The 14067-nt window shown below is 38.2% G+C and overlaps 2 protein-coding genes across 5 annotated transcripts in view; both read right to left on the bottom strand.

The window, feature by feature from the left end:
- The window catches only part of LOC307156367 (uncharacterized protein), a 1306365-nt gene that overhangs the window by 78267 nt on the left and 1214031 nt on the right, over positions 1 to 14067 (bottom strand). The window lies entirely within an intron of this gene.
- Positions 1 to 14067, bottom strand: part of LOC307156254 (uncharacterized protein) — a 166677-nt gene that overhangs the window by 8291 nt on the left and 144319 nt on the right. Inside the window, exons 1-2 of one of the 3 annotated variants that reach the window (XM_079867548.1) lie at positions 11550 to 11641; positions 10545 to 10745 (exon numbers count right to left, since the gene is read on the bottom strand). In XM_079867548.1, the coding sequence (XP_079723674.1) occupies positions 10545 to 10602 (58 nt within the window). In that variant the 5' untranslated portion in view covers positions 10603 to 10745; positions 11550 to 11641. Of the gene's footprint in view, positions 1 to 10544; positions 10746 to 11530; positions 11642 to 14067 lie in introns of those variants that run through there. The other 2 variants (XM_079867550.1, XM_079867549.1) reach the window with 2 other exon arrangements.

Raw genomic sequence — 14067 nt, 5'->3', positions numbered from 1 at the left:
GCCTATAAATAGAGCCACGTTCTTCTTGAACCGTTTTTTTTTTTTATTATTTATTTTTTTAAATAGGCTTACTCACCATTGACAGAGTTTTTTTCCGTTAATGTTCATTGAAAAGAAAATCCACTCACCCCTGTAACTTTGGTACAGTTATTCTTTTACAGTTTTTGGGTGATTAGTGGAGTTTAGTGTGGATCCCTGGAATGCTTTGAGATGCCATTGGCTAGTGTTTTACCCAGCAATCAAGTGTCTGCTGATGCTTCGGAGTTGAAGGATCTTTGTCCCTCCGGCAGCTGAATCCTCAACGTCGCGGGATGAAGCATCGCATAAGTGACGTCGTTATTGCGTAAGTGTCTTTTGATTGTGCTGAAATCGTCGCTTTCTGAACAATGTCGATGACATGTCACGAAATATCATAATAGTAGAGTTGCCATAGGTGAGCTTGCCCTTTTCTCTTGCCGCATTGAGAATCTTAAGTGTGACTCCATACCGGAGTAGACGAATCAGAATAGCCCGTGGCTTGCCATTTTCCGCTGGTCATTGTTGCAAAGTGCGATGAGCTCTTTCAATTTCGTAGATCTCGTCCTCCTTCCCCAGAATCTTAGGCAGCCATTCCTTCATAAAGTCCACTGGGTTTCTCCCTTCCACTCCCTCAGGGAAACCTATAAGACGTAGATTCTGACGGCGAGATTGATTTTCGAGTTCATCAATTTTGTCTTTCAACTGTTTGATTTTGCCGTCAACAGCCAACTTGACATCCGCGACATCCGTGTGAAATTTTCTCAAATTTGTTGAATGTAGTTCATTGCTCATTTTCTCCAAGGATTCTGCGAATTTATTCAGGCGTCCATCAATTAACTCCTGAATTCTGAGAAATCCCTTTTCCATTTCTGCATGAAACCATGGCGGAGGGTCCGATAACTGCAGTCTCATATCTTGAGCATCTTCCTTCTTGTCCGTTTTCTTTGAATTCGGCATATTTATCAGGATGTTCAAAGAGCTACAAAGTTGTTGTACTAAAGAAAGTACTTTCGTCGTCTGAAAAGCCTTTAGGTAGGATTATTAAGATTAAATTATTCGGGAGCTCCGTGCACTACGTTTCACTCTAGCGCCGCCATAACCGGAAGTCCGTACAGGCGCATTTGATAGACATTTGTAGCTCCCAATAAACGGCTCTGGGCATTCGTAAACCACGCCTCAAATACGAGAAAATGAACATGTGGTTCCCAGACCATCTGGCATTAGCCAGGCTACCAAAATAGGCTATCACACCAGAAATCATGTAATTGTAGCAAACCATGAATAATTATTATATTATGGTAGTCTTTTCTCTCTGTTTTGCATGCGTCATCATCATTATTATTATTATTATTATTATTATTATTATAATTTATTTATTTTTGGCTCTTGTCACAGTGTATAGGCTACTTAACTTTAGTGATAGAGGAGTGAAAAGAATAATCAGAGGAGTGAAAAGAATAACCAGAAGAGTTGTCCAAGAGCCAAGGATCACTTGTGGAGAGCTTCAAAAAGACCTGCAGATAGCAGGTACTGTGTTCTCAAAGAAAACAGCAAGTAATGCACTCCACTGCCATGGCCTGTATGCACGCTCACCACGCAAGACTCCATTACTGAAAAAAAGCATGTTGAAGCTCATTTAAAGTTTGCTGCACAACATTTGGAAAAGCCAGTGAAATACTGGGAGAATATAGTGTGGTCACATGAGAGCAAAATTGAACTGCTTGGATGCCATAATACACACCATATTTGGAGGAGAAATGGCAGTGCACATTACCCTAAAAACATCATACAATTTGGTGTTGGCTCTTGGACAACTCTTCTGATTATTCTTTTCACTCCTCTGTCAGAAATCTTGCGAGGAGCACTGGTTGAGGCAAATTTATGGTGGAATTATTGTCTTTCCACTTCCGTATTATGGCCCCAACAGCGCTCACTGGAACATTCAGAAGCTTAGAATGGCACCTATAACCAATGTCATCATTATGTTTTGCAACAATTAGGTTGCGAAGGTCTTGAGACAGCTCTTTGCTTTTACCCATCATGAGATGTGTCTTGTGTGACACCTTGGCAATGAGACCTTTTTGTAGGCCATCATTTGGGACTGAACCAGCTGTTAATAATTTCCACTGACAAGGGGCTGGATTGCTTTTTAATTACTGTAAGTTTTCAGCAGTTGTCTTGGCTTTTGCCTTTTTGCGCCTCCCTTTCTTCATGTGTTCAATACTTTTTCCCTGTGTCATTTCACATTATTACACATATTACACACGATTCAGACCGCATCATAGCACAGAAACTGCGCTCGTTAAAATTACAAATGATTTACTTCTAGCTTCTGACCAAGGCTTTATCTCAATACTAGTTTTACTCGATCTTAGTGCTGCGTTCGACACTATAGATCACAAAATACTCTTAGACCGACTACAAAACTACACTGGTTTTCAGGGACAGGCATTAAACTGGTTTAGATCGTACTTATCAGACCGTTACCATTTTGTCTGCGTAAATGGGGAAAAATCGAAGATAACGTCAGTAAACTACGGTGTACCGCAAGGATCTGTGTTAGGCCCTCTGCTATTCTCAATATATATGCTACCACTTGGTAATATAAGAAAACATGGAATTAATTTCCACTGTTATGCTGATGACACTCAATTATATATTTCATCACGACCAGATGAAAACAATAAATTATCTAAATTAACAGAAATGTGTTAAAGATATAAAATACTGGATGACATGTAATTTTCTGCTATTAAATTCAGATAAAACGGAGGTATTACTTATTAGTCCAAAAAACTGCCCACAAAACCTCTTACAATACAACTTTAATTTAGAAGGGTGTCCTGTTACTCTATCCTCTACAGTAAAAGACCTGGGTGTTATATTAGACCGCAACTTGTCTTTTAAAAATCATATTTCATATGTTACAAGAACAGCCTTTTTCCACCTTAGAAACATTGCTAAGCTACGTAACATGCTATCTGTTTCTGATGCAGAAAAGTTAGTTCATGCATTCATGACCTCGAGACTAGATTACTGTAATGCTTTATTAGCTGGTTGTCCTGCATCCTCAATAAACAAGCTACAGTTAGTCCAAAATGCAGCCGCTAGAGTTCTTACTAGATCAAGAAAATATGATCATATAACACCAATTCTGTCGTCTCTACATTGGTTACCTATAAAGTTCCGTATCAATTACAAAGTATTACTACTGACCTATAAAGCCCTAAATGGTTTAGCTCCCGTGTATTTAACGGAACTTCTATCGCCCTACAATCCATCACGCTCTTTAAGATCACTAAATTCGAGGCTTCTGGTCATTCCTAGGATATCTAAGTCCACTAAAGGAGGGAGGGCGTTTTCACATTTAGCTCCTAAACTCTGGAATGGCCTTCCTGATATTGTTCGAGGCTCAGACTCGCTGTCCCAGTTTAAAACTAGATTAAAGACGCATCTCTTTAGCCAAGCATTCACATAATACTTACCTTTTATACTACAGTTGAATCAGATTGAATGCATTAATATTAAGAACAGCAGCTACGCTAATTATTTCCCATATGCTTTTCTGTAGTTATCTCGGGACGCTAGTCCCGAGGTAAATACAGATCGTCAGCCCCAGTTTGTATCCAGCCTCTCATGGAAACTACAGAGTCTCCAACACCCGTGCAGAGACGACTCGGCGCCTGTGAAGAGACGACTCGACGCTGGCGATATGTTTATGCCCTAAATCAATACATGATTAACTAACTGTATTTATCTATGTACATTTCTGAAATGCACTTTCTGTAAAGCTGCTTTGAAACAATATGTATTGTGAAAAGCGCTATACAAATAAATTTGAATTGAATTGAATAACTTAATTTCTGAACTTATTTTTGTTTGTTTCTTTGTATGTATGGCTTACTTGGGTTGTTACCAACATCTGGTGAAAATTTCATGTCAATAGCACCTTTGGAAATATATTTACTGAGAAAAATGACGACGTGTTCAATACTTATATCCCCCGCTGTATGTAGTAATAAAACATAGCTATAATTTAAATCAAACTTGCATGACAGGACAGGCACTAAACAAAAGTACCAAATGTATTTTTCCTGGTATCACTGGGCCCCACAAACTCTTGGCATATCTTGTTTATGTTAAGGCTGTCCAGCCTGTCTTTGTGCACATTGCTGACTAAAAGACTGTTGAGTCTGTCTTGGCCCATTGTAGCCCTTAGCCACGTCTTCAGTCTCCACAATGCACTGACGCTCTTCTCAGCTTCAGATGAGGACACTGGCACCACCAACAAAATTCTGACCAGGACCTCAACTTGGTCAAACAACCCCCGAACCTACACTGGCATTCCCCTTAGGACCTCTGCTGCCTCTCCACTGCTGCTACAGGAGTATTTCTGGCGAAAGAGGGGCAACTGTACTGAGAGAGAACCTCTATGCAACTCAGGGTACTCCACTATTAAATCAGTTAACACCCCGGTCAAAAGGACACTCTCAAAGTTTTTCTTTAGACTGTTTTGATTGAAACGGTCACCAAACTGAACCTCCACACAATCCAATACTTTAAAGAACTCTGCCCTGTAATGATCCACTGCTTTGCCAGCAAAGCTCCTTGAATTTGCTGTCTCAATAGAGTCAACTGATTCAGTGGAGTCAACCAATGCTGTAGCTTTCTCATACAGTTCAAGATAGTTCTTGTCATTTCTCTTTCCCTGAAGAGAGGATCGGACACAATCTACTGCAGCCTGCATACCAGAGACAGTCTGGGTCTTCTTCTGCAGTGAAATGTTTAGGCACTCAAGCTCTCCAACAACAGCAGAAGTAAGTGTGAGGCCCAACACAGTCTAATAAGCCACTGGCAGTTGAAGCTGTCCTAGATGTACTTTTTGCCATCTCCTCTAGGCAGTACCCGCTCATACTGCCCTAGCAAAGCTATTAAAGCAGAATTGCGCACAGTCCACCTGGTTGGGCAAAGGGGTTTCAGTGTGGTGATGGGTACATTTTCAGAGGTAACTATGTTCTTAAACATTCTCTTAAATTTTCCTGACTGGCTAAAAAGGATGCCTAACTGGTGGACCCAAGAAAGGCAGTCCCAGATCATTGGCAAGGCGGAGCAGCCAGCCTGTGTGATTAGATTGACACATTGTGCACCAAAATGCACATACAGTGAGGAAAATAAGTATTTGAACACCCTGCTATTTTGCAAGTTCTCCCACTTGGAAATCATGGAGGGGTCTGAAATTGTCATCGTAGGTGCATGTCCACTGTGAGAGACATAATCTAAAAATAAAATCCAGAAATCACATTATATGATTTTTTTAAGTATTTATTTGTATGATACAGCTGCAAATAAGTATTTGAACACCTGTCTATCAGCTAGAATTCTGACCCTCAAAGACCTGTTAGTCTGCCTTTAAAATGTCCACCTCCACTCCATTTATTATCCTAAATTAGATGCACCTGTTTGAGGTCATTAGCTGCATAAAGACACCTGTCCACCCCATACAAACAGTAAGAATCCAACTACTAACATGGCCAAGACCAAAGAGCTGTCCAAAGACACTAGAGACAAAATTGTACACCTCCACAAGGAAAGGGCTACGGGGAAACTGCCAAGCAGCTTGGTGAAAAAAGGTCCACTGTTGGAGCAATCATTAGAAAATGGAAGAAGCTAAACATGACTGTCAATCTCCCTCGGACTGGGGCTCCATGCAAGATCTCACCTCGTGGGGTCTCAATGATCCTAAGAAAGGTGAGAAATCAGCCCAGAACTACATGGGAGGGGCTGGTCAATGACCTGAAAAGAGCTGGGACCACCGTTTCCAAGGTTACTGTTGGTAATACACTAAACGTCATGGTTTGAAATCATGCATGGCACGGAAAGTTCCCCTGCTTAAACCAGCACGTCAAGGCCCGTCTTAAGTTTGCCAATGACCATTTGGATGATCCAGAGGAGTCATGGGAGAAAGTCATGTGGTCAGATGAGACCAAAATATAACTTTTTGATCATAATTCCACTAAACGTGTTTGGAGGAAGAAGAATAATGAGTACCATCCCAAGAACACAATCCCTACTGTGAAGCATGGGGGGGTAGCATCATGCTTTGGGTTTTTTTTTCTGCCCATGGGACAGGGCGACTGCACTGTATTAAGTGGAGGATGACCGGGGCCATGTATTGTCAGATTTTGGGGAAACAACCTCCTTCCCTCAGTTAGAGCATTGAAGATGGGTCGAGGCTGGGTCTTCCAACATGACAATGAACCGAAGCACACAGCCAGGATAACCAAGGAGTGGCTCTGTAAGAAGCATATCAAGGTTCTGGCGTGGCCTAGCCAGTCTCCAGACCTAAACCCAATAGAGAATCTTTGGAGGGAGCTCAAACTCCGTGTTTCTCAGCAACAGCCCAGAAACCTGACTGATCTAGAGAAGATCTGTGTGGAGGAGTGGGCCAAAATCCCTCCTGCAGTGTGTGCAAACCTGGTGAAAAACTACAGGAAACGTTTGACCTCTGTAATTGCAAACAAAGGCTACTGTACCAAATATTAACATTGATTTTCTTAGGTGTTCAAATACTTATTTGCAGCTGTATCATACAAATAAATAGTTAAAAAATCATACATTGTGATTTCTGGATTTTTTTTTTTTTTAGATTATGTCTCTCACAGTGGACATGCACCTACGATGACAATTTCAGACCCCTCCATGATTTCTAAGTGGGAGAACTTGCAAAATAGCAGGGTGTTCAAATACTTATTTTTCTCACTGTAGAGGGCTAATGGCTTCTGTTCCCTCACTATTGCCTGTGCACCGCTGTACTTTCCTGCCATGTTTGAGGCGCCATCGTAACTCTGCCCACGTAAAGCAGACACGGGCAGATTGAGCCTCAACAGCACATCAGTTACCATCTTGGCAATGCCCTGGCCTGTTGTCTCTGACAAACTGTATAATCCAATAAATTCCTCATGTAGAACAAGGTCATGGTCCACATAGCGCAGACAGACACTTTCCTGCTCAACACCAGAAATATCCTGGGTACCATCAACTACTACAGAAAACTGAACAAGGGCTGGAGACCTAATCTCACTTGCAATGCCTCGGATTATTGTATTGGCCATAATTTTCAGGATTTCATTCTGTGATTTAGGGCTTGTGTGTGCAATGGTGCGATCTGTTAACCATTTCAATAAAATGGGATCATCCTCTTCTGTCCTAAGTTTCAGGAGCTGATACAGATTCCCACTTTCATCAGTATGGCCACTTAAAGATTGTCCCTGCCTTGCCACATGCCGTACAGAGCTAACAATTCTCTTCAAGCAATGTCTTGCCACCTCCTGCTGTTTACCTCATGCACTGGATAACTGGGCACTGATTGGGTTTGACTGATGTGCACTCACAGTTAGGGCTGGGTATCGTTCCAAAAATTTCGATACCAATACCGATACTGATACCTTGATTTCGATACCGGTTCCTGAACGATACTTTTTTCGATACCCATTTTATTTTATTTTACCCAGCCCTACTCACAGTCACATAATGTCGGTGGGCTTGGGAGGTCTGGTGTGCTGTACATTTTTCAATGGCTTTTTTCCAATTTCTAAAGCCTGTACTAATGAAAGCCGCATAATAGGGCTGGGTAAAAATATCGATTCATCAATGCATTGCAATTATTTGTTTCTCAATTCAATATCGATTCATCAAATCCTATGAATCGATTCAGCTCGCCGGCCAGTGGCGGCGCTGTGGGCAACACTCTAGTGAGAGCGTTCAGCGTTGTACAAGCAAGCGGCTGCAGAAGTGAGTCAAATCTGTATCTGTATCGTTCGAGAGAACAACCAGCGCTGTATTTCAGTTGTTTTCCTCTGTGAACATGCACTAATGGATGTCTGACAATTTCGTTGCTTTTTGGAGTTTTCAGATTTAAAAACGTCAATAAAGGCTCGTTCGTTCTGCTCTCAAGAAACTGATGAATTATAATATGCTTCCATCAGATGAAATCATGCAGGCGTCGGCGCTTTCTCCGTTAATGCAATAAATGCACATCCTTGAATGAGCGCGGATTTTCTAGCGCATTTACTTGAACTTCATAGGCAATATATCTATGGTTTAACCCATTTGAGAGGCGGCCAAAATCAGAATTTAAAGACTGAATAAGCTCTCTGCGAACTTGACGAGTGATGGCCGCGCTGACCTGTATGCACAAATCACCACACACACTCTCTCAGAGTAATATTATGTTACTGCATAATACATTTTCAACTAGCAGAATAGTACAGAATCACGATAGACAGTCTCACTTGTAGCCATGTCTTTTAACTATCGTAATATTTCGAAGGGCAAAAATAGGAACTTTTAATTGGCAGTGTTATTTATTGTGTTGACAAAATAGCACTTTGTAATGTTATAATATCTATGTTTGCACTTTTTTTATGAGTATGCACATTTTGTGCTTATGTTTACATTTATTTTATAACTTGAATGTATAGGAAGAAAGAAATATACTTTCTACTACTTACAGTTACATGCACTTTAGTGGTGTTAATAAAGCACCTGTTTGTTACAGTTGTGTTTTGTATTCAACACATGTACAATATTGTACAGTTTGTTCTGCTAAATAAACCATGACAGGAAACATACTGGGGTCAATTTGTTCTTAAACATTGGTAATACTGCACACATAATTTAAAAATATACTCAGGTACTTAATTACTTGTGTTTACTTATTATTGAATCGATATCGAAGATAATAAATCAATATCGAATCGAATCGAATCGAAGCCTCAAGAATCTAAATCGAATTGTGTTAATTCCTAACAATACCCAGCCCTACCGCATAATAATTATTAAATTATCTTGCTTCCTTAACATAGTATTTTAGGTTTCATCTGGGACAGACCTTTTACCTTTAATACATTTATTTTTAAACCTAATTATGCATGCATCATCTTTTGTGTAAATTTCATAAATGTAATCAAATTAAATTATAATAAGACACAAAAGGACTGTATCAACAAAATATTTGCAATGGAGAGGAAACACAGAAGCTGCATTTGAAGTGGCATTTAGATGCTTTTACAATTTTTTAACTATTTTCGTTGGTGAAATAGAGCTAAAACTGGCAAAACGTTCTGTAAAATATACATCACTTAATGTACATCAACTTCTTGTTTATTAAACTTTTATAAAATCAAAATCACATTTGTTATGCTAATATCTGGAGAAAAACTGCACTGAAGAAAGAAAAACTAAGAAAAATGAAGAAATGAGAAATGAAGAAATGGAGAAATGAAGAAAATATTCATGTGATATTATATTAGATTAAGGGAGGGGGAATCAAAATGTTTAAAACGTTTTTTGTTGTTGTTTTTTGTTATTGTTTTACTTTTTACACAACTATTTTAAGTATAAATCATTAAATTATTTTCAATACACATATTTTAATGATATTTTAGGGGGGGGGGGGCACCCTCAGATAGGACTTTTGTTCAGTGCTGAATTCTGCATACTGGCAAATCATCTGATTATAGCAAACACAGTGTAGATATTATGAAAGATTCATTGTGCAGCCAGTTTCATTGATAATAACAGATTTGTGAGATCGTGATGAACAGATGTCAGCTTTTAGGAATGTGTCTGTATCTTACATGAAATCTATGAATGATGACAACAAAAATGTATTTCAGAAAGGGTATTTGTCATTTTATTAAGAAATATGCGAACGGGAAGCATTTTAAACTTTATTTTTAACTAATGGTACTATTTCATAAAATGTTAAAACAATATACAGATGCACTACCCTCTTCAAAATACAGCTGATATATTGTTGTACTTATTATTTATTGGAAAGTTTGCCAATGGATAAATCAGCTAATCCCAAAAATAATCATTAGATTAATCGGAAAAATAATCGTTAGATTAGTCGACTAATCGAAGAAATAATCAATAGATTAATCGACAACAAAAATAATCGTTAGATGCAGCCCTAGTTTACATACATAGTTTTTTCCTGAGTGCAATATTTTACAAATCTGATCATCTTTATCGGCAAAATCCCCCAAAATATTGAGATAACATTTTTTTGTCAATATCGCACACCCCTACGTTGATCACATTCATCAACCCTGTTACCAAGGTTATTATAAGAAGAATATCTATAGTTATGAATAACTTGTATGATATTTGACAAATACAACTTCAACAGTAACTTAGTGTTTACTGATTATTCCTAAAAAAAATAATTTAGTAAACTATATTGAAAATGACTAAAATTCTGGTAACCTTGTTGCAAATTGGGACCCAGATATAAAATAAATGTAAAATAAAACAGTTAAAATTGTATTTATCTTGATCTGATATTGACAATCAATATAAAAATGTCTCAAACCTCCCTTTACTGACCATTTGTTGAAGAAAAACCCAGAACATTCTGTACCGTTTCATAGTTTAACTGTTTCTAAATCTGATGAAGTGCTTGAATGTTTCTAACATGAATGTTCTTCAGGATCATGAATGAATGAAGAATAAACACCAACCTCTTTGTTCTTCAGGATCTTCAGTGTGTTTCATTCTGCAGGGTTCTGGATCACTCATGTTCTCTCTGTCCTCTTTAATAAACTCAGTCTTTGCAGATTTCAGCTCTTCCTGATGCTCTGATGCTCGTCTTCACTTGTTTTCAAGCATTTATTGGAGAATTGCTGTGGGAGGAGCTTCACTGATGACGAATTTCAGGAGATCTAATAAATGAGGTGAAAACAGGAACTATTGTCATGAAATAAAGAGTGTTTTCAGCAGATCTGTTAATATTGATGAGCCTCAGACTATCAACACTCATTCAACAAGCCATTCAGGATCATCAGCAGATCATCTCACTTTATTCTGAGTGTTTGCTGTTAGAAACACATTATTTGAGTCAGGATACATGATAAAAGCCTGTAAAACTGCTGTACAGAAACATAATTACAGAAGCATAATATGTACATTTGAATCTAAATATAGTTAGATTTTATGACAATCACGAAGTACTTAAATCATTAAAATATTTCATGTGCGCTGAAAATGACAATGATCATAAAATGTTTAAAAATAAAGAGCATCACAAAGCACTATTGTTCCAATAGTAAAACACTAGTCATTTATTAATATTAACATTTAATAGTTGATTTTAAATGTCTCACGTTGCTCATTATAGACTCAACGTAAAGTAACTTATCAGTATAACACTTGAGATCGATTCCCATCAATTTCCCTCACAAACCTTAACTCTTGACATTCAGTAACAGTTCTCACTCCAAACATCGAGACAATCACACAAACGAACACAAACTCGCTCAGGTCTGAATGAACTCAACATATTCTCCTCATGCTCGCTGCTGCTGCACTAAATGTTTATTTCAGAAGGAAGACGCCAGAAAAGACGCACAAGTATCGCTGTGATCGATGAAAACACTACAGAAATGAGCCTGTCGCTTAATCAAACTGTATAAAGTGTGTGTGATGGTTGTGTAAATATGAGAAATACCGTGAACTGCTCTCTTCACCTCAGAAGACTCGACGGTGAAACTCTCAATGAGGGAAACAATGTTGCCAACTATTTCCAATGGGAAAGTAGCGAACGCATTCTTCTTCTTCTAGTGGAGTTTTTATGGCGGTTGACAAACCAACTTTCGGTGCATTACCGCCACCAACTAGACTGGAGTGTGAAGCACTAATAAGCGTTTAGAAATTAACAACTTAAACAATATAGTGAAGAAAAAAGGATATATATTTAAGAATTGTATATTATTTTAAACCACTATATATTTTATCTTGTTCTGCATGCATTTTCAATAGGCTTTCCATATTAATACAACACCCAATTTTCTTACTTCATAAGTTCTAACCTTTCTTTTACATATTTTATACATTTTATTAAAACATGTTCAATTGTTTCTGCCTGATCATCACAATAATTACATTTACCCGTTTTATGTTTTCCTATTTTGAACAACAAATGATTTAGTCTAGTGTGCCCCATTCGAATACGATAAATAATTGTATCTTCTTTTCTATTCCTAAAAACGCTTCTTCCATTTCCTACTTGTTATCACTGTTCCATACTTCTTGCCATTTGTTGTTTATTAAGTCTTTAATTTTACTTTTAACCTCTTTTTTGCTCAGAGTCACTTTAATATGTATCCCACTGGAGTGCTACCATCATGCAGGGACGGACTGGGGCTAAAAAACTATGGAGCTAGAATTGTGTCTTTATTACATGCGATAAAATAAATTATCTGAGAGGAAAAAAAAAAGTTTGAGAGAAAAAGTTATCACACTGATAGCAAAAAAAGCATTACATGAGAGAAAAAAGAATATTTGAGACTAAAAAAAGTTTTGAGAGAAAGTATTTTCTCAGAACAAAAAAATATATATAAATTAGAATTTTTTAAAATTATTTCTGAAAAAAAAATCTCTCTCAAAATACTTTGAAAAAAACTCTCAAATATATATTTTTTGCTATCAGTGTGAAAACATTTTCTCTAAAAAAAAAGTGTTTCTCTCAAAACGCTTTTCTTTGCTCTCGATGCAATTTCTTGCTCTCGTGTCAGGATTCTGCTTTGACTGTAAGAATTGTGTCATGGGCGGGGCCACGTTCCTATTGGCCAGTCGGGTGAGCATCGTCTTGTCTTGGGAGTCGAACTGAATCATTACACCATTGTTCGGTTCACCGGCATAGATGCCTCCTCTGCCTTATTTGAGCACGGACACTCCAATGTTTGGGTAAGATGATGACACACACAACTCGATGGGTAGCTGGCTGAGCAAGTTCAGCATCAATGAAGATTAAACATTAAAAAATAGCACTCATATTCATGAGTTAATCTGTATTATATTATTAGCTTGCTAATCGCTAATTAGCTTGTAACTGCTTGTTCATCATACAACCTCCTGTACAACTTCAACTAACGTTAGTATGCATGGAAGGTGGCAACCCAAAGCTAGCTGGCGTTAGACAGTGATTGATATACTGTTTGAAAGTGTCCCACCTAGTTTTGTTTAAAATAGTCTTTGTATGGTTGTTGCACTAACGTTAGCAGCTAACGTTACATGTTTAGCTACACTGTGTAGCTTGCAAACTCAGCCACTAGGGCCTATTCTAAATATTTTTTACCATCTAGCCGAGGTCTAGAGCTGATGAGGTAAATTGCAGGTCTAGGACTAACTCTTACATTAGCAACCCTAATAATATAATACACATTCATTCATGAATATGAGTGCTATGTTTTAATGTTTAATCTTCAGTGATGCTGAACTTGCTCAGCCAGTACCCATCGAGTTGTGCGTGTCATCATTGGGAGCGATTTGTGAAAAAAAAATCATGAGAACATGAACTTCATCACTGCATTTGCAGGAATTGTAAATAATTTTTCTTATTAACTCATGAAGTAGCTTAACGCAATATTTTTACTCTAATAGCTTATTTTCCCCACACAGATGAACTGTGATCATGCACAACGAAAAAACATGCAATAATTAAATCCCCCTCCCAGTACCATTGCCACTCGGCTAGACATGTCAAAACACTTATTTATGAATGGCAAAATTAAATGGCCCAGTTTTACTACTGCTGTTAAAGTAATAATAACTCTATCTTTAAATCGTGATGCTGAGCTACAGGGAAATGATAGAAAAGACAGATGCATTATCTCGTGTTAGTTAATTTGCCTCATGCGTGCGAACTGGAGGACCGCAGGACCTCTAGACGCGCGTATAAACGCGTCTTTACATTGAATTTAAATCACTCGCGCCAGACGCTCAAGAGTGAGTGAGTTATCAAAAAAACCTTTGCTTTAGCCTCAATTGAGTGAAACACCGTATGTGTAACTTCGGCCATTCTCAGTGGTGTGACTGGGACACTAACTCTGCTTGTCATCATAGAAACAGATAATCAGATTGTGATGTTTATTCCCGCTTCAGTAATATGCTGAAGGCTGCCTTCCTTTCAACACTCAAGTGTTGATATGCTATTACCAGAGCCGTTAAATATGACAGTTGCGACACACTTTGATCTCGCCGCCA

The sequence above is a fragment of the Squalius cephalus genome, assembly GCF_949319135.1.
Source record: "Squalius cephalus genome assembly, chromosome: 1".
NCBI classification, from domain to species: Eukaryota; Metazoa; Chordata; class Actinopteri; order Cypriniformes; family Leuciscidae; genus Squalius; species Squalius cephalus.
The sequence above is the reverse complement of the archived record's forward strand: the minus strand, read 5'-3'. Positions and strand labels throughout refer to the sequence as shown.